The 22,777-nt window shown below is 42.6% G+C and overlaps 2 protein-coding genes across 5 annotated transcripts in view; both read right to left on the reverse strand.

Moving 5' to 3' along the window:
- Window positions 1-442: 442 nt before the first annotated feature.
- On the reverse strand, window positions 443-2,148 carry REP15 (RAB15 effector protein). Its single transcript, XM_037033775.1, has one exon. The coding sequence runs from the start codon at window positions 1,778-1,780 to the stop codon at window positions 1,073-1,075; it is 708 nt and encodes a 235-aa protein (XP_036889670.1). The 5' UTR covers window positions 1,781-2,148; the 3' UTR covers window positions 443-1,072.
- Window positions 2,149-2,563: 415 nt separating this feature from the next.
- PPFIBP1 (PPFIB scaffold protein 1) overlaps window positions 2,564-22,777 on the reverse strand; it is a 53,821-nt gene continuing 33,607 nt past the window's right edge. For 2 of the 4 annotated variants that reach the window (XM_037033772.1, XM_037033771.1), the window contains 17 exons: window positions 22,156-22,271; window positions 21,511-21,567; window positions 19,988-20,048; window positions 19,564-19,593; window positions 17,637-17,808; window positions 17,156-17,188; window positions 14,902-15,052; window positions 14,469-14,597; window positions 13,227-13,377; window positions 12,408-12,519; window positions 12,200-12,288; window positions 8,405-8,527; window positions 7,511-7,636; window positions 6,571-6,759; window positions 5,124-5,303; window positions 4,401-4,466; window positions 2,564-4,258 (listed from right to left, as the gene is read on the reverse strand). In XM_037033772.1, the coding sequence (XP_036889667.1) occupies window positions 4,172-4,258; window positions 4,401-4,466; window positions 5,124-5,303; window positions 6,571-6,759; window positions 7,511-7,636; window positions 8,405-8,527; window positions 12,200-12,288; window positions 12,408-12,519; window positions 13,227-13,377; window positions 14,469-14,597; window positions 14,902-15,052; window positions 17,156-17,188; window positions 17,637-17,808; window positions 19,564-19,593; window positions 19,988-20,048; window positions 21,511-21,567; window positions 22,156-22,271 (1,872 nt within the window). In that variant the 3' untranslated portion in view covers window positions 2,564-4,171. The remainder of the gene's footprint in view (window positions 4,259-4,400; window positions 4,467-5,123; window positions 5,304-6,570; window positions 6,760-7,510; window positions 7,637-8,404; window positions 8,528-12,199; window positions 12,289-12,407; window positions 12,520-13,226; window positions 13,378-14,468; window positions 14,598-14,901; window positions 15,053-17,155; window positions 17,189-17,636; window positions 17,809-19,563; window positions 19,594-19,987; window positions 20,049-21,510; window positions 21,568-22,155; window positions 22,272-22,777) is intronic. The other 2 variants (XM_037033774.1, XM_037033773.1) reach the window with 1 other exon arrangement.

The following is a 22,777-nucleotide window of genomic DNA, read 5'->3' on the forward strand; positions in this document are numbered from 1 at the left end:
TTCTCCTGCTGGGTTGACAAGGTGAAGAACAGGCCCTACCTAGCATGAAGCACAGTCATGTGAATGAACGTGTCTTCCATTTACAATTCTAAACACTTTTCACTTCTCCCTTCTAGAAGACGGGGGTGGGGAATAATCCCCCTCACCACACTACTGTCCTAACCCCAGGGTTTTAAGTAAAGATGGTTTTTATATATGAACACACTATCCTTACTGCAAAGGCTAAACAAATGCTAGGCATCACTACAAGTGACTGGGTTTTTTAAGATATGTTTTTATATAGTTATTTTTAAATATTGTATTTATTTTTAGAGAGAGGGAAAGGTGTACTGAAAGGGAGAAAGAGGGGGAGAGAAACATCGGTGTGTGGTTGCCTCTTGCGTGCCCCCCACTGGGCACTGGGCCTGCAACCCAGACATGTGCCCTGACTGGGAATGGAACTGGTGACCCTTCAGTTCACAGGCGGGCCCTCGGTCCACTGAGTCACACCAGCCAGGGCTACAAGTGATTGTTATATGGGTTACTGAGTTTAAATCATAGGTAAAGCTAACACTTAAGTGGATCTCAATGTGAATCCCACCAGGGGCCTGTGCAGAGAAAGCAGTTCGGGGAGACGTGAGGCAGTGGGCACAAAGCAAGGCAAAGTTTTGCTTAGTAATCCCCAATGCAAACTGGTATTGCCAATGTAATTAACCCTGTTCCACAGTCTTACACAACACCTCTCCCTCCCTTCCACCACGCATGGCCGTAAAAACATGTACAATTTCAAGAGCTAGACTCATTATTTCAAACAAACACCTTTTTTTGTAAACCAAACTTCTTGTTCCGTTTTTATTACTCAGTAAATAGATGAAAGATTAAGCTAAACTGTCAGTTTTCCCTACAACATAGGAAAAGTTTTCCTCTCACCATAATTGTGACACAAACATTTTGACCCAATATTCATTCATTACAGGGAAAGGTAGGAGGGTGGAATCCCATACTGGGATGATATAGGTGGATAAGCTTGCTTATTAGAATAAAATGTCTTTTTTTTCCATCTCACCGGCGAGTCTCACCACACAAATCCAGTTCAGAGGATGCTAATGTAAACCTTGCCCACCTCTCTTAGCCCGTCTTTCTTACTCAGACAGTTTCCAAGCAGCTCTCTGATGGAGACACAGTCTTCGGTTTCCAGGACAAACTGTGCCACAGCCTTCCCTCCCGGCAGATGGCCCCTCACTGTTTCGCTTTTGACACTGTCCAGGACAACTCCTCTGACGTCTTTAGGCTTTCCTGGCACACCAAAGATGATGAACAGGCCCAGACAATCCTCTCCTATCAAGTTACAGAACTCTTCCAGCTTATCAAATCTGCTCTTCCCGGAAGACGGCTGTGCCCCGGACCCTGGATTGGGGCGCTCACAAGGCTTAGATTCCACAGGAGTAAGAGAAGACATCTGCAGAGTCTGCACCGCCAGCTGAAGCCTTATTTGCTTATCAGATCCCCAGAAGGTCCAAATCCAGTCCGCCCCGAACAGCAAGGCTTGGTGCTTGGTCATCTTGGTGGTGGTGAGCCATCCATCAACCCCCTTTTCTCGGCAGAAAGTCACAAAGTGGATTAAGAAGATCTCGTTCAGGGTGCTTGGAGCCGGGCACAGATTGCTCAGAGGGTCTTCAAATCCAAGGTACCCCTGCAGCTTCCCAGCGGCGTGCACGATGGCTCCACTGACCACCTCACAGACTTGGCGAACCTCTCTGCTGTCCCTCGGGGCCAACTGTTGTGATGGCTTTTGCCCCATTTTCTCTGCGCCCCCAAATGTCAAACATGTAAATATCGTTCAGAATGACTTCTTTTTCGGAGTAGAAGCCTTGCAGGGAAGTGGCATCTGTTCATGTCGTCTCGGTTTCCTAACTCCGCAGCTCACCTGGGGTAGCTAAGCGGATATACATACAGCAAAACAAACAGGCCTCCCTGTTTGCCAACTGGGTGTGTTGTGTCCATACAGACTCCTGCTGGCGTGTTAAAGTCAGACTTACTAACTTTCACAAAAACATCTCTTCTTCTCCAGTTATAGTCACTCTACTTTTAATATTTGGTTATCCTTTTCCAAGATATGTTTCATCTTTTCTAATTTTAGTTAAATTAAAGATAGCACTTAATTCTTTTAAGAACCATACACTTTCTACAACTAACTTCTTCAAATTTGCAGGCGAGTCATTTCTCTGTGCTTTTCCAAGATCTCCCCTGCCATCATTCCTCGTCCCCAGCTCAGCTGCCTACGCTTCCTGCTGAAACACTTTATGGGGGTTTGGAATTGTAAAGAGCTCGCTGTTATCTCTATCGGAAATAAAGCCTTATGGTTATTCTGAACAAAGGAAACTCAAGGAACAGACAATAAAAGGCAATTATCAGCTGACTTTATTTCTTTTCATATGGTGACACCAGCAGTGTATAATATTTTATAAGTAAAATATATATCATCAAAAAGGTTGTAACCACGTCACGTATCGTCAAGTATGTTACAATGTCCTGAATAAAGACTATTTGGCATCTGTAACAGTCTCCTGGTATTTTTAACCAGGTTTGATAACAAACTGTTTCTCAAATGGTAGCACAGATCCACATTAAAATAAAACACCAGTACATTAAGAGTCCAATACAGTTACAGAATAATGAATGGTAGGGAGCAAAAGATGACCGTTAGCATCAAACCGCTGTAGTTGTGAATAAACAGTGGTGCAGTGTTGCAGGTCCCTTGCCGACAAGCTCGGTAACTCGCTGAGAACCTGAATGCCCACACCACGGGCATTCCAATGCAGTTTGGAAGCCCACTGGTGGATAAGGCATTGCCCACTCCATGCCAGTTCGTGGAAACCTGTCCTTACCACTGTTGCCTACGATGAGTATTGATGTAGTACTGAAGGAAAGAGGATATTCTTTCTAACACCCCTAAGACGAGTAGTAAACAGAGTAACAGTTTTTGCTGAAGCCTTCTATCTTTCTTTATAAAAGAATATTTATCTGGGCCCTGTGCTACAAGAAAAACATGATCTATAGTTTATCACCACAATGTAGCCATTGCAAAACTAATTTTCCAGCCTCAGAGTTACTGAACGCTGATCGAGAAAAATGTTCAAATGCTCAGCTTTTAAAAGAGATTCCATTCGTTAATAGCCTGAGAAATGCGCAATTAATAACATTAGCCAGACTGTTGCTATTTTGATGCAATGATATATTTAGCAACAGAGGAAAATAAGAATCTTAATACTGTGAAGGTTTTTGTTTTGTTTTGGTTTCTTCAGAAGTTATTTCTATAAATTTGGGGGGAGCTTCTGAATGCAATCAAGTTAATAGATTTTAAGTGTCCCTCGAGTTCTTCCTTGTAAGTTAAAAGAATCCAAGATGAAGGCTGAAGATCTTAAAAAGCTAACCGGCCGTTTTGTGATAGGTCAGCAAAGAGGGGTTATTTCACTCATACTAACACAGTCCAAATGACTGGCCTCATTCGGTTCAGCTGTGGAGAAAGAAACATCACCCCAGCCTGTCCAAGAACCAGCTGGCGCATGAGAACTTGGGACACCGCAGTTTTTCAGTGTGATTTTTTTTAACCATCTTCCTTACGTATGTCACAAAATAAGAGTTCTATGCTCTATGTACTAAATATACACATACATTTAGAAAAGTATATAAAAATAGGACACTAGGAGGCCAGTGGAGGTGTGGCTGGCATTCAGCGGGCACGCTGGATGCTTAGAGAAATTCCACACGGGGACTTTGAAAGCCTGCCAGGTTCTGCTTCCACAGTAGGCTACCACGCTGCCGCCAACACACCGACGTGACAGAATCGGCCACCTCTGGGTGACCGCTTTCCCAAATGCCCCACGCTGTGACTGACTGGAAACACTACAGCAAGGTACTCATATAAATGCAATACTTTAAATATAATACATCACAGATTTTTACATTAAATAGAGGAAAAACAATTACACTCTCATTCACCAGTGTCTCGCTTTCTGTGGCAGCTTTAAAATGGGCACATGTCCCCTGCTTCCCATTCCCGCTTGAACATGAGAAGATGGATCACTAAACAATACACAATCTGCTGCTTGTTGGATATACTGTGTTTGAGGAACACAGTGGAAGGAGACCAAGGGCTCCTAACGCTTGTCTGGGTGCTGTGGTCAAACGGTCAAACGTTTGAGTCCTCGTCGGTTATGCTGGCACTGGGGGACCGGGCGGCGAAATCTCTAAACATGTCATCCTCCTTTAACATGTGCTGGAAAACAAGGAGATGGGAGTCACACACACTGCCAGCCCAGAGCTCGGACTACGCATTCTCCACTACACACGCAGATCCTTGCAGTTATTTTCGAACATATTTTTTAGAATAAGATTTTAAATTGATTTCGCAAACTTACTGTCAGGTTGTTGATGCCTTCAGAGAATGCACCTATCTGCCTCACTGTCCCTTCTGAATCTTCCATCTGCAAAGAGCATACCATAACGTGACAAACTCCTAGGCACAATCTCTAGGCTAGGGCAGCAAAGTGAACGAAAGTCTAAGAAGAAATAATGCAAGGGGGACGGGAGCAACAGAGCACTTCTGCTGATAGTCTCCTCGCACCACTGTAACTAGATGTTAAAACGTATAGAAACTCTACTGTCACATCCAGACTAACTGCTCTGATATTAACAGTGGCACCAAAGGATTATCGATTAAAGGGCACTGTTTGGTCCTATCCTTCATACTGAAAAGGCTAAGCAGTACAAGCTTGTTGTAATACCCAGATCCCCTTAGCACAGAGACAGGATAATGCGGGGGAGCAGCACAGGGTTTGGGGCCAGCCTGGAATCCCAGCTCTTGTCTCTCTCTGTGCCTCAGTGTCCTCACCTCTACAATTAGGACAAGACTACTCCCCATGTTCGAGGATTACTGCAAACATCAATATACATTAGGTGCTTAGGATAGTGCCTGGGAAGCAGTAAGTAATCTGTAAGTGTTCACTGTTATTTTATTATTATCTTTGTTTTTAAGCATTTGAAGAAAAATTCCTTTCTTAGTAGATATAGTACAAAAAGTTACCATTTAGTGTCTCAATGTTGGAAGAACTTTAAGAATAGCTATATAATGTCACATTTACCTGCTCTAACCGGTCCAAATCGTCTTCATCATACAGGCGCATGTCCAAGCCAGGTTTAAGTCCTTTCTTAGACATGTTTCCTGATGCCTGTCCCAATTCCATGGGACAAACATATTCCTCCCCATCTTCCTGTTTCTTCTTTCTCAGATTCCCAAAATTGCTGAAGGTGAGTTTCTTTGGCTTTAAAAGAAAGAAAACCAAAACATCCAGGGATTTGATAAAATTCACATAGCAAAGGGCTACGAACACATGATTTAATTATTCATTCCATCATACACAAAAAAGCAACTGAATGATTAAATCTGTACAACAAAAACAAAGGCAGCTGAGGCATATGACTGATGCATCCAAATACAATCAATGATCCTGTTAAGAGTCTCAGAAAATTCTGCTTGAGCCCCTTATTCACACCCAGTAGCTGGGTACTCACGGCGATGAAAGCAAAATAAGCAAAGGGCCTTCGTTGTGCCCTAACGTGACTTAATGTAATGAGGTTTCTTGGGGTTCCACTCAATTTTGCAAGGCTTTCCATTCTAAGATCAGCAAAAGAAAGTGGCCCTTACTATGTTTTCTTTTTGGGTGAGGCTGCGATTATCCTGCAAGCCTGTTATGCTTCCATGACAAGATGCTGACTGCTAAGAACCCCTGTTCTTTTGGAGAAAAAACTTCCAATGTGACTTAGAAGACAAACTCCACCTTAGTCGCTGAGACTGTTCAGATGGTGAGCAGGTTGATGCTGAGAATTTATATAGAACAGAACCTCTCAGAGGTTTCAAATCCAACACATCTTCTAAGGGAGAAAGGGGGCTGCAGAGAAAATGCCAAGAAGGTAGAAGGAGTCCAAAAAAAAAGAACCTGATAGATACTTGTGAAGAAGCCGATAAAGCCTATATCCACAGTAAGCTGGCTGAGATAACACTCAGAAGAAATAACAGAGGAATGATTCAAAAGAAGAAAAATTAGTGTGAACTGCGTATGATGGATGAATCCACACAAACTGGGAATAGCCATTCTCTGCCGGTCTACACTTTCCTAACATACAAGGTTGGTCAACTACACGCCAGACGAGCTGAATCTGAGGAGAAATGCCGCTCTTACACTTGATTTATCCACAGCAAAAACAGGACAACTACAGTCAATATGTGGGCCCAACTCGTGGGCTCTCTGCCTTGTCATGTTTCAATGACAAGAGCCAACACTGTGTTCTTTATTATTTTTAACTCCAATAAAGTAAATGACTTCAGCAAAAATCCCCCCAGAAGGAAACCTTCAAAACTGCATTTTACTGATTATTCTTAAAGGAGTATATACCTTCAACCTACCCACAAAACTTACTAAATCCCAGAAAATGGGATAACCAGGTAACAGTCAGAACTGAGCTTTTGCTATATAGGCTCACTGAGTTTGTGGTGGAACCCATAATTAAATGATACGGGCTTGAACCCACCTTCACTTTGGCAGTGGCTGTTAGAAGCACGTAATCTGGTAACTCCATGGCATCGCGCTTCTGGCGCTGGGCCTCAGCACCAATCAGAAGGTTGAAATGAGTGGCCAAATGTCTTCGCAACAGGGTCTTACTCTGCGGGATGTTCAATAACTGAGCCATTGTTTCTACGTTAAAACGAGGTTCTAGAACCTGTAAGAAAAACAGAGATTGTGTGAGGTACCCTGCATCACACAAAACTCTTTCACTAAGTTTTCTCCAGTGGCCCCCTTAGTCAGGTACTCTGAGTATGGACTCTAATCTTTCATTTACATAACCTTTTTTTGTCCAAGCTAATGAGAGGTAGAGCTGGACCTGACATCCAGGCATTACTAAGTCAGAGCTCCTACCTATCCAAGGTATTCCATTCGGGAGGCCTTTGGAAGCCAACATTTTTGCAACATCTGTGTGCAGAAATGTGATCTGTATCTTTACAGAGGCTCTAAAGCAGGGTGTCAAACTCCTGTTCACTGGGGGCCACATCAGCCTCACGGTTGAAGAAAGGGCCAAACGTAATTTTAGGACTGTATAAATGCAACTGATTCTTCAAGTTGAGGAGTTGAATGACATTAGGCCCTTTGAAGGCAACCATGAGGCTGATGTGGCCCCCAGTAAAAATGAGTTTGACACCCTTGCTTTAAAACATGATCAAATGGGAGCCAGAAGGCGGGTGTCATACGACATAAAAGAGGACAATGCAAGACGTGGGTTTCGATCTGATCTAGAATAATACGATAGTAAAAAGTACAGGAAAATATACGCTAAAAGTAAAAATTCACCAGAAACAGTGCAGGAGGGTTGGGTTAGACGCCTTCAGGATTATAACAAGCAGACCAGTAACCTCCAACTCATCAGACTGAAGGAGACAAAATGATAGGAAGGCAAGTTTAAAACAGAGGTTTACCATGAGCCCACCATGGACACCACTGCCTCTGAGGTTGGGGGCGTACTCTGCCAAGTCCACGGAGCGCAGCCACTCCATCACGCGGTGGTTGGTCCACTGCTGCACCTCCGACGGCGTGCTGCTGTTCTGCGGAAACACGGGGCCGCCAAGGGCTCCAGTCACTGACTGCGGGAGTCCAAGTATTAAGCCTCCATGTTCTGTCTAGAAGTCTGCCCCACAGGACAGAGTTACTCAACAGCCCACTAAATATTCAGGAAAAGGGTAAGGAAGTGTTCACCAACTCCAATTCTCTTTGAAAAAATGTATGTCACAATGTTTGTAAGCCTTTGTTTACACACCATTCAAGCAGTTTTAGGAAAGGAAGTCTCTCTAGTGATATTTAAGTCTCTGGCCCAGGGAGGCAAGAAAATAAAATACACTCAAGAGAAGGAGGAAGGGACCCCTGGCTGGCGTGACTCAGTTGGTTGGAGCATCATCTCCTAAACTGAAACGTCACAGGTTCGATTCCCACTCAGGGCACATGCCTGGGTTGTGGGTTTGGTCTAGTTGGGGTGCGAGCAACCAATCGATGTTTCTAACATCAATTTCTTTCTCTTTCTCTCTCCTTCCCTTTCTCTCTCTAAGGTCAGCAAGCATGTCCTCAGATGAGGATTTAAAAAAAAAAAAAGAAAAACTAGGAAGAGAAACTAAAACACAACCCTTGGCTACTATTACTCAGGTAGAGTCATCAGGGAGGAACAGAAGGAATAAAGGAAAACAGAGCCCAGGTGAGGCTCTGCAGAAACCAGAAGCCTCTCCGCGGGCTCCAGGAAGAAATGGATCTCTGTTCTGCACACCAGGGCAGCCCCATGCACGGAGAGCGCACACCGCACAGCCTTCAACCTCAGGTGCTACCTCGTCAGATGGCCGCCTCCGTAGACAGTTGGGCTCAAAGTTATTGATCCTCAGGACCTGGATGGCCCTTTTGATACTGAGATGATGCAGCACACTGACGACCTTCAAAGACAGTAAGTCATCCTGCAGAGAAGAGCAAACAGCGGAGCTTGTTGCGCAGGAGGACCTCCTCAAGGAACTCTCCCACGATGCGAGAAGGAGCACAGCGCCCCCACCAGTCGGCCCTGAGGGCTTGTCCTCGTGTTCAAAGACTTTATTTAATACTAGGACACCTTTTCTTGTTCCAATAAAAACCTTTTCCAGGACCCCAATATATAAGAAAAGCAAAATTCATGTTGTTCCAACTCAACTGACTTCCACCTATTTCTCTCCCTTTCAGACATTCTGAGATAGGATTGTGCGACCGCCCCCCCCACACACGCACCAAGCTCTGAAAAAAAATTAGTTTGAAGGCACTTTCTAGGTCGCTACAGGTGGCCTGCTTTGATAAAGCAGAGTGCTAACAGCAAGTGATGTCCACTGGTGAGTGAGGTTCATTCCTGAGCTAACATACCAGTTTTGAAAGAACCCGGAGGAGTGGACACATTGTACTGTCCCCCTAACCTCAAGAAATCTCTAGTTCTAGACGTTTATGCTTTCGCGAGCAGACATTGTGGAAATTTTCGAAACTGTATGTCAACCAAAGCAAAGGTCTTCTTGAGAGTTCAGTATAAGGAGATGAAGTTCTAAGTATCAACACATAGCACCAATCAACTCCTTCAAGGAATAACCTTCACCAGTCTGTGGTTATTGGGCATATTTCAAACATAGCAAACACACCCAAATGATTTTAGAAGAAGGCGATTTAGGGGAAGTGTCAAGATAAGCATGGCCTCCTTCCAAACACACCCAGAAAACAAACAAGGCAAACACCCATTTTAGGCACACCTTACTGATAACACATTTCCTGTGAAGAAAAAAAGTATTATAAAAATATTTTTAAAACATTAGGCTATCAAATCTTAAAGGCTACTAACAGAGCAAAAATTCCTTCCTACATTTTTCTGGGTTAATTTCTTAGAGGTAGTGTCTTATAAGTTAGAAAGGATTTTTAACATATTTTAACCCAAAACTGGGGCATCCATTTAAAACATTTCCATGTGGGCTACTTTCAACTTAAAGTCTATCGGATTTTCTAAAAAATGTAAAATGTTTATAATATAAATAAAATGTAATTATTTTAGCTTAAGGGATTTTAAAAGGAGGGACCATTTCTTTTTTAATCAAAACACTTTTTCAGATTTTTAAAAAATCTTTTATTTTTAGGTCTTAATTTTAGATTCACAGAAGAGCTGCCAATAGCAGCACAGGTTCCATGCGCCCTTCTCCCAGCTTCCCTGATGCTAATAACATGTACCCGTGGTATTTTCATTAAAACCAGGAGATTGACCTAGATAATAAAATTACCTAAACTACAGACTTTATTCAGATTTCAACTGTTTTCCATGAAAGTCCTTGTTCTGTTCCAGGATCCCATTCAGGATACCATGTTAAAACAGATTTTTTATGACTTAGAACTTCTGGAGTCAGGTTTTCTTAGGTAGTTTACTATCGCTATGAAAGTTATGCATATACCTTTCATGGTGGGAGACCTGAATTTGCTCACATTCCCAGGAGAACATACTTCAACCCAGATATGCAGGCAAATATTTACTGAGCTCGCTCCAGGCAGAGCTTTGACTATTAAGACCAGGGATCTGGAAACAGCCTGGGGTCAGAGGCTGTACGGTTTTCTACCACTCTCCAACTGTGGAAGCTTGGTCAAGTTTACCCTATTTCTGGATTCATTTCCTCATCTAAAGACCGATGACAATAAGAGTGACAACTCAAGAACTGCTGAGACTCAAGTGTTAATTCGAGTCAAGTGCCTGGCACACGGTGAATGTGCCATGTGCCACCTGTTAGTGTCACATGATGTGCCCTCCAAGATACAGACTTTGGTTCAATGACAAAGAAGAAGAGAAATCCTATAAATTAAATTAAATTTAATTTAAATAATTAAAACCATTTAAATAATAGTACTATGGAATTAGAACACGGTTTCCTGGAATCCATCTCTCCTCTCTGTTGCCAAGTAGAGGGAAGTCCTTCTATCCATGGGACGAGAGGCTGTTACGTAGGTCTGAAACCACAGACAACAGAGGGATCAGAGTGAGAGGCTACCTCTCCCTACCTCTTGACCCCAGAGACTCCTCTCCTAGCAGAGCTGGACGGGAGTGGGAAGGGTGAGAGAGGTCCAGGCAACAGTCCTCAAAAGTGGGAGGGCAGGGAGAGGGCAAGCCCCTATGGGTTTCTGGTTAGCAGGGTGGCCTTTTCTGGGTGATCACTACAGACAGGAATATGTACTTTAGAAAACTGCCAGGGACTCAAACTCTATTTTTTAAACATCTTTATAAGATACAAGTCACATTACCATACAAATTCACCTATTCAAAGTATACAATTCAATGTCTATACTGTTGAATATACATAAAATCAACTTTCTGGATAGTTTCATTTAAATCAGGTTTCACATCTCCTAAGGCTGTGGCAACCACCAAATTCCACAACTTCAACACAACCGGAAATGTTCCTACCCTTCTCCTCAAGTTAAAGCAAACATTCAATCTCCAGTGGAATCATGATGAAAACAAGATATTTTGCTTACTCTGTTCCTTTGTTTTCTGAGAAAAACCCCAGGAGTGAATCATTGTAGAGAGCAGAACCAATAAAATGGCATTGGTCTGGTCAAAATAGTATAAAATATATTAAACAAAGTGGAGTCACTCATGTCCACAAAGATGGCTATCAGTCAGCCATGACACTTTGGTTCAAGAAAAAATTACCTAAGTCAGAGCAGACATATCTGGTGATGAGACATACTTAAGACATCTGCGCATGTGATCAGAAAAGCTGTGTCTGCAGAATTAGGGCTCACTCGTAGACAGGCTCCTGGGGAGTTCCATACTCGCCATCAGGGGTGCCAAGACACTTATCGAAAAGGTTGAGAAGGGTGGAGTACACCACTTTCAAGATAGAACTGAGGCAGGCTCCCGACCACCGCAGAGACAGCCGAGCTCCACACACCACAGTGCTGCCCCACGCCACGCTGATCTCCCTTGGCATCGGCCACCGGAGGCTGTGCCCTGCTGGACTGAGGACTTCGTCTGCCCTGCTGCCCACCTGACTCCAGAGATCCTTCCTTGCAGGACACTGACCACTCCCTTGCCCACTGTGCTGTCTCCTGGACCTGCAGCCTGAGACTCTGGGACTCAGGTTTGTTATCCACCATTGACTGCTGTGTGTGTGTTATATTTCTCTTAGATTGTTAGAGTGTGAGTAGGATAGCAACATTATGTTGATGCTCTATTTTTTTTAATTTATTTGTTTAATTGTTGTTCAAGTACAGTTTTCTTTTACTCCTATCCCAGCCCACCCCCTCAGGGCTCCCCACCTCCCACCCATTTCCACCCCCTTAGTTATAGACCATGTGTCCTTTATACTAGTTCCTGTAAGCCCTTCCCCTTTTCCCCTGAAATTACCTCCCCTCTCTCCTCTGGTCCCTGTCAGCCTGTTCTCTATTTCAGTGTCTTGATGTTCTACTTTGAGTGAACCTGCACTTAATAAAAGCTGAGTGAATAGCATAATTGCCGTGTGTGACTCTTGTTTAGTTCTTCATGCTGGGCTGCTTAACAAGCAGCCAGCCAGCCAAGCAGTTGCCTGGCTGACTTATAGGAAAGACTATATCACGAACATACACTCATGACAACCACTTACAATGGTCATGTAATGGAGCATTCGACCATCTACCCGTCCTTCGTCAAACTGGGTCTTGTACTGGGGGAGGCCGATGTCATCCAACCATCCTAAAAGAGAGAAATCTGTGTCATTAACGAGCCACAGAAAACCCGTGCTTGTGATTAAAAAGAAAAAGCAGCATTACTTACTTACTTATTTACAAACATAAGAATTTAAAACCTCTTACTAGTGACCCAGTTGAAATCCAGCTTTCCGTGATTGGTTTCCTCTTCAGACCCCAGAGCTTGCAGTGCCAGCTGGAGTTTCTTTCGATGAAGTGAATGCTTGATTCCAAGTTCCTGAAATCATAAACAGAAACACTGGCTTTACAATTCTGTCAATATGGGCTGGATGCCACTGGCAAAGGATGCAAATTCCTCCAAAATGAAGCCAGCATCAAAAGAGCCAACAATTACATTAAATCAGAAGATGAACTCAGGCTAGTAAAAAATTGCAGAACAAAAGGCCCCTCAGAAGCCAAAAATCAGCGCAGCTAGTTTACTGGTGCGTGAAACACTCACTAGTAGGCTCCTCCTTTGCAAGACTGGAGCCATACGAAGCATAAGAGGAATTCTACTCTTATTTTGTGTAAAATGTCAAATAATTGGGAAGAAATGTTGAATAATGGAACATTAGATGTAGACCTCTTTTTTTCCCCTTTTGCAAAGTGAAGTTGGAGTGCATATATTACATTGGGGAGATGGGCTAACGATGAAGCCACAAAATGATTTTGGGAAATATGAGCTTAAGATTTATTATTAGGGCTCTACAATTATTTTTCATTAAAATGTCCAGTGGCTTAAGTGTTTCATAAGGAATCATCACAACCAGGTCCTTTGTTTTTAGTCCATGAAATAAAATAAGCGTGAAGCAGGAAACCCAGACTTTTTCAAGAGCACTTACTGGCTCGCCCCACTCCACTTACAGTGCAGAAAACAATCCCGCATTCACACTGTCTGTCTCTCTCTCAGAACTCATTGTATAAACAAAATAGAGAAGCAGTCACCTTCTCTAGATCTTGTTGAGAAGCCTGCAAAAGTGTCTGGCCAGATGCGATCCAGTGCTTGCCCGAATTCAGGTAGGACCCTAAACCCTGTTCCATAAGCCAATTGCAAACCTGCTCCTTGGTCCATTTGGCAAATGGCATGTCCAAGTCACTATAAGAAGAAAATGAACAACTGTGTGAAAAAACAATTCAAAGCCAATCCTGTGGCTTATCATCAAGGTTGGACTGTATATTCAATAGATACGGGAATTTCCTGGTGATACACATTTAACCATGAGAAGCTTAATTATCAGCATATATTTGGAAGAAGTGGCACTGGAGTTGAAAGTGACCTTGTAGGACCACAGTCTTCATTTCAAATGAAACCACAGAAAATTCAATGTGATTTAGCAAAAACATGTTCTACAGAAGACAGCGCTGAACCAACAAGTCTAGTCATTGAACAACTTTCAAGCAATATTGTTTGAAGACTGAATTCCCAAACAGAAAACACTAGGTCAGATTAAAAGAAACTCAAGTCAAACTTGAATTAACTATAGCAGAATTATAGTTTCTCTCCAAATAGTAATCAATGAGAAGAAGGCAATATGCCATCGCTGAATATAAGAAAGTATAACAAAGCAAAGTTCTGTGTTCTTTTACTAGGACACATAAATAGTACTCTTGTTTAAAAGAATGTGATAAGCACGGCTGTTTTTTATCAGCACAAAGAAGTCCTCTCCTGTGTACAAAGAGAACATATGGCAAACGAGACGGCTCAGTGTTTGAAGAAAGCTAAAGAGCGTTTCCTCACTGATGAAGCTCAGTCTTCCGCTGGAGTGGGAGGGACCATGTTTCAGTAACTTTCTAGCCCATGATCACTTGTAAAAGATTTAGCACCACTGCTTTCTGCTCTTTGTTTGCCAACCCCACCCTTTTTGTGCTCAGCAGGTCAATATAGCAGTTCCAAACCAGCCCTGAACTGTGAGAAAGGTGCAGGAAAATTTCTTAGAGTCGTAAGAACTAAAACATTGCATAGTCCTAATAAATTTAAGATTTCTGATAGAAATGACGTCTGTAAGTGCTGTTCACCAAACACTGTCAAATTACAGGGCTCTAAAGATGGTGGGTGCTTCCAGCAGGCATGGCAGTGAACAATGAAGTCGATTGTGTGACCCAGGGACAATCCTAACCCTGCAGTTGCTTACGAGGTCCCAGGGCTTGGGTATAGTTGCAAAAGTCCATTAGTTTGGATGTTCTTACCTGTTAGATTGTCCCAAATCTCGAGACCAGCCCAGTCGGGGCCCAGCAGTTGCCCTCGTCCCTCCTCTTTTGAATTCAGTTTCAGACATGTCATCTGGGTTGAATGTAGTCGACTGAGTTCTCCTAAGCCTAAAGAGAAGACACATCACACAGCACCTTGTATTAGACCTGCAGAGGCCTTAGACTTTAATCGGAATATTTTTAACTGGTGCTGACATTTGAACACTCCTCTTCAGTGTCATTAAAACAGACATCTGGATTTCGACTTTGACACCCAATGAGTTCATAAATCCCAAATCACAATCTTCCTTCCAGTAGAGGAACACAAAAGTTTTCGCAGTTCATATCCATTTTCAGCCAAGTTTCCATTTATTCTTACATCTGAGCAGCATATAATGCAAAGCCCATTCCACTTGTTCCCTCTGTCACTTACTTTCCAAAGAGTTTCATGATGCCTCTGGATTTCTTTTTAGAATCTGGAGACGATGGAGATACATGGAAAGGACTGCTCCCCTGGGAACCTTTTGGCCGAGGAGACACACCAGCCAGGTCGAGGTGCTCGGCTGTCTCCTTTTCTGTTTCAGCTATTCCAAGAACAGAATACAAACTCAGTGAATCTCAATATATGAAATGAACGTGACTAGATGTTAGCCTTCCCGGCATTATCAACTGGTAAGAATTCTTCTGTTGATCTACACACCAATGATTTACAAAGAACACTCTGCAAATACTAAAGAAGGAACACAGATGTATGTTCTACTCTATAGTCAATTGTGTGTACAGTCAATTAACTTAGAAATTACAACCCCTTTGAGACTCAAAGGTGTGATAGGATTGCCCTATTTTTTCTTGAGTGATTTCACTCATAACAAAATCATTCTCAATCTTGCTATACCATTTGGTACTGTTGACTATCTCCTACATCCTTCAAACTCATCATCTCTCTTAGCTTCTTGCTGTGACACTCTCCTACATCTGTTATCTGATAGTTCCTTCTTTGCGATAGTGCCCTGTGCTCTCTTCCTCCCCAACTCCACTCTATTTCTCTCCAAGGTGCTTTCCTAAATTCCCTAGGCAGGATCTTTGAAAAGCTCACCCACCCTATGCTCAGTAAATGATGGCCTCACTCCTGGGTGAGCAGTTGGCATCAACATCTCTAGACTTCATCCTTCTCCCCAGCCTCAGGACCTGAATGCTGTATATATTCCCAGTTCTCTGTGCCAGGGACATCTTAGACTCAGCAAACCTTCCATCCAATTTTCCCAAGTCTTAATTTCCTCACTTAATATTTCACTAATATTAATCAATGCTCTTCTTACACTCCAGTTCAAACTCTTGTCATTTCCTTTTCATTCCTTCCTTGCCTTTAACATTTATTTCACATCAGTTGCCAAGTTCCAGCAATTCCTTTTTCAAGAAACTTATTTCTGTTTGTAACCTATTATATCTTAGGCACTGAGAGAAGAATGAACGGAATGTGTTTAAATTTTTCTTCTGATATAAAATCAGCGCCTGTCGATTGTGGCTCACAAAAACAAGACGCAACTTTGCGGCTCCCAGATCTACGGGCATCAGTTACTTTAGTCTGCTCAGCTGTTCCTTAATGGGTGACCTTGCACAAGCAAACACAAGGACTATTGTTTCTTTAAGGCAAGGCTTTACGTTTTTATGGAAGAAAGTAAAAGCTGTACAGAAGTCACAGCAGCAGTGTCTTAGGAAGATACAAAGGGTGCAGGGCTGACTTTTCTAGGAAGCGGAGCTGTGGCTACAGATTACAGGAAGCAGCGTTTGGCTTAGCATTGACAAAGCCTTTCTTTGGAGAAAGGTAGCAAAACATTTGAAAATAGTTGTCTGAATCAGTGGAGTTTATTTAACCAGTGTTCATTCTAGACATTTAAGGCTGAAAAGAGAGAGGAGTCGCCTTTGACGACCCACATGAACAGGTATGTGGACACCGGCACAAGTGACAGACCTGCCGAGAAAACCCAGTGGGGCCTTTCCATTCGAAAGCTACGGCCTCGGTGGGTGTTGGCGTCCCTCGTTTAGAAAGCATCTCATTTTTAGTTTTAGGATTTTTTTCCTTCTGTACCCTGCCTTTTAAAGAGGAAAATGGAGCTCCTTCCTCCTACAATTACTTTGGAGACAATTCCTCAAATAACACATAAAGATACATGTGACATGACTAAATGTGACCTCCATCTTCGAAGCAATAAAATGTCAGAAGAACATTCCCCCCAAAGAAGTCAGTATGAAAAACTATTTTCAATGTCTTCCACAGGCATCTCTATTTGACTAAAATTGTTTGTTTTTGGAGCCTGTGGAAAACAGAAACATGAAGGAATTGCAAGGACCCGGGCGTTAGCGTGAGAGGAACTTCAGGGGTGAAAGCCAGACTTCGCAATGCAGGACACGCCCGCCCGGCTCTCCGAGGGACACTGGGCGCCTCTGGGTCCCCCAGAGCCGCCTGCAAGGTGGCATTAGCATTGCTCGAAACGGCATTTCTGCTTGGAAGCAAAGGTTCTACAGAGAGTCCTTTTTAGCAGAAGGTGGAAAGAACACTCTGGAGCAGAGAACTACATTCCTGGACTGCTGCCAGCTCGCTTTCTCAGATCACAGATGCCAAGAGCAGGGATGAGCTCGGCTGGGAGAGCAGCGCTGGCCAAGGCTGGCATGCAGGGGTACGGTACCTAAGGTGGGTGCACTGGCACTTCGTTTACGATCTTCAGGTATCCCAACATTGCACACAATCACACGCAGCCCCACGGAGAGAACACAGGGGAATGACAAAATGAAACACAGGTCAGACTCCAACTCCCAAAACATACACAGTGGGAGGAAGGCTTCTGGCGTTCCACACAGAACCCATGGACAGTGTCAACATGGGGTTAATGGATCCACAGGCAGGAAGCTGTTTATGATGAAGTCAGAGGGAATCGGTCTTCTGTTCACACCTCAGAACAGAGCGCAGGGGGAGACGCTACACAGTGTTACCTTCTTAGCACTGAATCAAATCCACAGAAGCATTTTTTTTGCTAATTTTCTCCCTATGTCTTTCACCCTCACTTCTGAGAAAGAGAAATGTATAAATAGATAAATAAGGGAAAGGAAGAGACTGTTCTCTTCCTCGTTCTGACAGAAGTAAAGCAAAGACATTTTGGCCATACGTACCCAAGTTCGGTGCGCTTGCTGTCCTCTTGTTACTTTTTATTTTAAAAAAGCCACGACCGAAGGAAGACCTGGCCTTTCGAGTGCCAAAGGGGTTGTCATCCACAGAGCCATCGTGTCCTGGAGGTTTGGGGGGGAGGCTCCCAAATGGGCTGCTGCCAGCCAAAGCTTTATCCTGGGAGGGAAGCAAACGTAAATGAAACACGGCACTAACGCACATAGTTTTCAGTACATGCCAGGCACAAGACTAAACACATTACGCATGTGATTTCATTCAAAAGAGTAAGGAAGGCACATAAGGAAAAACAACAAAAACAGGCCGTCGCTAACCTACACTCCACGTGTATAAGTGTTAGGGATTTTACATACGAGGACAGATACAGAAATTTTCGAATATTATTTGACTCATTCTCCAAAAAATCATGGCGACACAAACCTAACGCAGCAACAGACTTCTTGCTTTCCCAACAACTGTGACATCGATTAGGCTACAATACAGTTCCCATTCACCATAATATAACTATGTCTATAAGCTCAATGGAACATAATATTATTCTACAGAGCAGGCATTAGTTTCAAGCTTCTATATAGGCAGGTATAAGATGACTGTACGCCAACTATTTTAAATATTCTTCTCAAAGAATAATAAAATAAAGGCATAGTCAGTAACTGTTTAAAATATATTTTTGAAATGGGTTTCTAGGACATATCTATATCTTGCTTGGGAGATACCATATTTGATCAACAATTTTCAAAAATGGGGATACATTCAGATACACTTAACTAAAACTAAACTAGCTATAATTAATTTTTTCTTGGTTGATTCAGAAGCTATTTCAGATTTCTACAAGACTATTGTATTTTAATATTTCAAGGCCTTTACCACGAACTTCCATTGTGATTAACTTACGCTTTTCAATACTGCTTATTTTTTGAGCTTTCTGGTTATCTGAATCGGCAATTCCAGGAACATGGTCTTTTATGCTGTTTCGGTCTGATACAAGGCCTTTGTGTGGATGTTCTCATTTCTCTAACGCCTTTTGTCCTCTGTTTCGTTTTTTGCAGAGGTGGAGAGAAGGGCGAGGGGTGTAGGTTTTTAAGGTGGTTGGTTCTTTTACTCTATGTCTCTATTGCTCACAGAAACGACAAGTTTACAGATGCCACAATTTAGCGGCACTAATGTATCCATGTCTTTGCACTGATGTCAAAATCAGTCAACTGTAGACCTGACAGAGCAAAAGGAACCAAGGGTGACTTCTGTCACAGCTGTGTCCACTGTCTGTGCTTTGTCAGGTATATCTACATTATGACTCAAGGCACGGAGAGCCCACAGTCAAGAGCCCGCAGCTGGAAGTCGTCTGTCTACCAGACAGCAACCTTTGTGAGGCGAATGACTGAAAATCAGAGAAGGAATGAAGGACCAGAGCCCACGCCAACGATGTCTTTACAACAGCAAGCACTTGCTGTGCAGGCGGATGGTGGGTGTACAAACTGAACTGCTGGCTACCTCAGAAGGGCTTTCTGTGAGGTCTAAGTGAGGCGTTTTGTTTTTGTTTTCCCAATAACCTATGGGGGTGAAGTTCATGTAACACAAAAGTAACTAAACAGTTCACTGGCATTTAGTATATTCACCATGTTGTGCAAACAACCTCCTTGACCTAGTTCCCAAAACTCCTCCATCACTCTAAAGTAAACCCCCTCACCCACTAAGCAGCTTCTCCCCATTTCACTCTCCTCCATCCCCGGCAACCCCCAAACGATGTGCTGTCTCCATGAATTTGTCTATTCTGGGTGTGTCATGTGAATGGAATTACATAATATGTGATTGGGTCTGGCTTCTTTCACTTAGCATATTTCTGAGAGTTTTGGTTTATTGGATGCTTTAGAAATCTAAAACATTTTTACATTGTAATCTGGACATAAAAATTACCTCTGAAGGCTTCTGAACGGGCTCCTTTTCCTGTTCAAAACAACAACAGTTAAGGTTGTTATAGGAATCCTTTATATGTTCAAAATTTGTCACATGCAACCCCACAAGTCAAGATAAATTTACACACACACACACATGTGCATATGTGTATGTATGTGTGTGTGTATCCCAGCTATAAAATCTCAGTTTCATATATTCCCGACAATATTTTATTATTAAAGTATCTATTTCTGGTTATACATACTACTTTCAAGCCTTCCTATCATACTTCTTACTATTTATCCTTAACCATGGTATCTAATAATTTTCCGTTAGAGAAACCACAAGCTCTTCTTAAGAGTTTTATTTGCAAAATAAAAAAAGATGAAGATCTCTAAATATTTTCTTCTCAGGATAACAGAAAAAAAAACAACACAGCACCAACCCCATCTGATGACTCTTTCTTCAGACTGCCCAGGCTGCTAGACTTTTGAAGACTGGAAGTTCTAAAAATAACAATAATAATAATAATTAGAATTAATAAGAAGTTGCTCTGCTGCCACTGTTTTTAAGTAGAACATCTTGGAAAGAAACAAAAATTGTGTGTGGGTTGAATCCCGGTAATAAAAGAAAATCTGGATTCAGGCAGTCATTTATGTGCTTAAGTAAATGACAACATTTAGTTCTTTTAAAAGCAGGGATGGTTAACTATCCTGCCAATAACTCTAAATGTCCTGCACATGTTTGAGTGGCTGGAAAAACACTTAGGACCATCCTCGTGATGTCAGTATTTGAAAATTATAACCGGTGTTTTCCACGGCCTAGTGCTGGATCCGTGCATGCACACACGGACGCCAGGCACTTTCAAAGTGTGCTATTTACATACAACCCTTCTAATGAAGATAAAGGATGAAATTTTTACTTTTCAATTCGTAAAGAAATCCGTTTTCTGAGTCTGACAGACTTCTTCATTTTATCATTCTGACCAAAGCATGTCAGAGGAATCCCTACTCCTATCCATGCAGTTCCCTCGCTGTCCTGCGGGAGGCAAAGAGGCGCCGGAAACATTGGGGACCCTCTCTTTCCCGCAACTGGCATTCAGTCGGACAGAACTGGTCTCACTCAAAACTGAAGGGAGGGATATGTGACCAGTCTAAAAAGAGGGAGAAAAAAAACAATACCTTTGCTCTAAGAAAAAGTATATTTATTGCTATAAATATACAAACTTTTAAAAGGCATTTCTCATGTATTCATGTGTAAATAAGTTGTAGAGGATTGACTATCAAATAAAGTAAAAGATAATGATGAAAAAAACCTCATTTCTGAGTACTGCTCAAAAAATAGATTTCCCTAATTTAATCCAGACTTTAACTTGGATAAACATAGATACTAGGTCAGTTTATCAATTTGAAAGTGAAAAAACCACTGTAGCCTTTCCAGCCATCACATCATTCTCTGGGGTTCTTTTCTGCAAGATTTAAACTATATCAGCACAAAGATAAAATTACAAGCACTGAACTTCAGGTGAAAACTGGTGAAGGCAGCCATGATCAACAGCAGGGGTGTCAAACTCATTTTCACCGGGGGCCACATCAGCCTCGAGGCTGCCTTCAAAGGGCCAAATGTAATTTCAAATCCTTAACAGTTAAGGAGTCGTTATATGTATACAGTCCTAAAATTACATTTGGCCCTTTGAAGGCAACTGCGAGGCTGATGTGGCCCCCGGTGAAAATGAGTTTGATGCCCCGCCCTACAGGAACCTGACACAAGACAATGCTAAATGAGCAAGTATTTCTTTGTTAGCTCACACCACCCCCCAACCCCCACCCACCCTCAATCATTACAGCTGCATCCACTCATTCAGGCCTCAGAGTTGTTCACATTCAATATTGGCCACTGTGAGCTTAACAGAAGCTTCCTCTCTCCCAAGTACCAATCACTTGTTACCTTCAATCACTTAAAACTTACGAAAGGCTATCACACAGCTGGGTTTCAACAGCAGCACCAAGGATTCTTTTCCCATCACTAAAATAAAAAAAAAATAGTATTTATGAATTTCATGAAGAGAAGACCGTATGCATCCTAAGTGAACAGAATTGTGAAAACAACTGCAAAATAGCTGTTTCTTTGTTTTTTCCTTTTTCAGATATTCTATTTTATTTTATTTTGTCTAATTGTAAGATCAGGCATTTAAGTTGGGAATGTGTTCCTCCAAAACCCTATTTGTCTCTGCAAAAACTGTGGTGTCCCTGTCCTGGCCCCTCTAGAGCCAAGTCCAATCAGCTTCAGGCACACGACTGTCGCTATTCTGTCTGCAACCCTAAGTCACCCCCCCGCCCCCCGACACCCAGGGTGTGAAATCCAAGCTCTGGAGACTCCCCCGCTAACCTGACCACCACAGCGCCTCATCCTCATCTGCGATTACTTCTGGCTTCACCCCTTTTATTTCAATGACACAAAACTGATTGTGGCTCATGGGCATGTGTCTTGCTGATTCTTGCTTCTCTGGCTAAAGGACTGTGTCTGTAAATAACTGTGAAGTGCCCTTGCTTTTGCATGATCTACTCTCAACACTTATACAATACTTGCAACATGAGGACATAACTGACATACTTCTCCTCAAATGACGTCTCTGGCTTAGGAGGCGATTTTGCTTTTTCAGAAGTTTCCAAGCTTTTAGATGCCGGTGATAATGAAGGGGTTGAAACCTGCAAGATGCCGCTGTGGAACTGTAAGACAACAACAAAAGTTGCCAAAAGTCAATCTATCGTACAAAACACAAGCCAAGAGTACAAAAACTCAGGACATAAACATCTAGAAATGTGAATTGGAAAAACTTTCTGAATGAAGGTGATTTTTTAACTTGGTTCTGAATAAGACACTGAATACTGTATGACATAATAAGTACCCTTAAGTTATTAATACAACAGTAAACCCTAACAACATTAAGTCCTGGTTGAGATCTTGGCTCTGACATGGCGTAAGTCACTTAACAGGCACCAGTTTTCTCCTCTGTGAAATGAGAATGAAGCCCTGGCCGGTGTGGCCCAGGTGGGTGGGACTGTCACCCCCTACACCGAAGGGTCTTCTTCGGTTCAACTCCCGGTCGAGGCACATGGTAGGTTGCGGGTTTGGTCCCTGGTCGGGGCGTGCACAAGAGGCAACCGATGAATGTGCTGTCTCCCACTGATGTCTCTCTCCCTCCCTTTCCCTCTTTCTAAAATCAATAAACATG

The sequence above is a fragment of the Sturnira hondurensis genome, unplaced genomic scaffold (assembly GCF_014824575.4).
Source record: "Sturnira hondurensis isolate 20B ecotype Veracruz unplaced genomic scaffold, ASM1482457v3 Scaffold0021795, whole genome shotgun sequence".
Taxonomy (NCBI): domain Eukaryota; kingdom Metazoa; phylum Chordata; class Mammalia; order Chiroptera; family Phyllostomidae; genus Sturnira; species Sturnira hondurensis.

What these genes read in the sequence shown, in the direction of transcription:
- REP15 (XM_037033775.1), bottom strand. Translation starts at nt 1,780, where the DNA reads ATGGGGCAAAAGCCATCACAACAGTTGGCCCCGAGGGACAGCAGAGAG.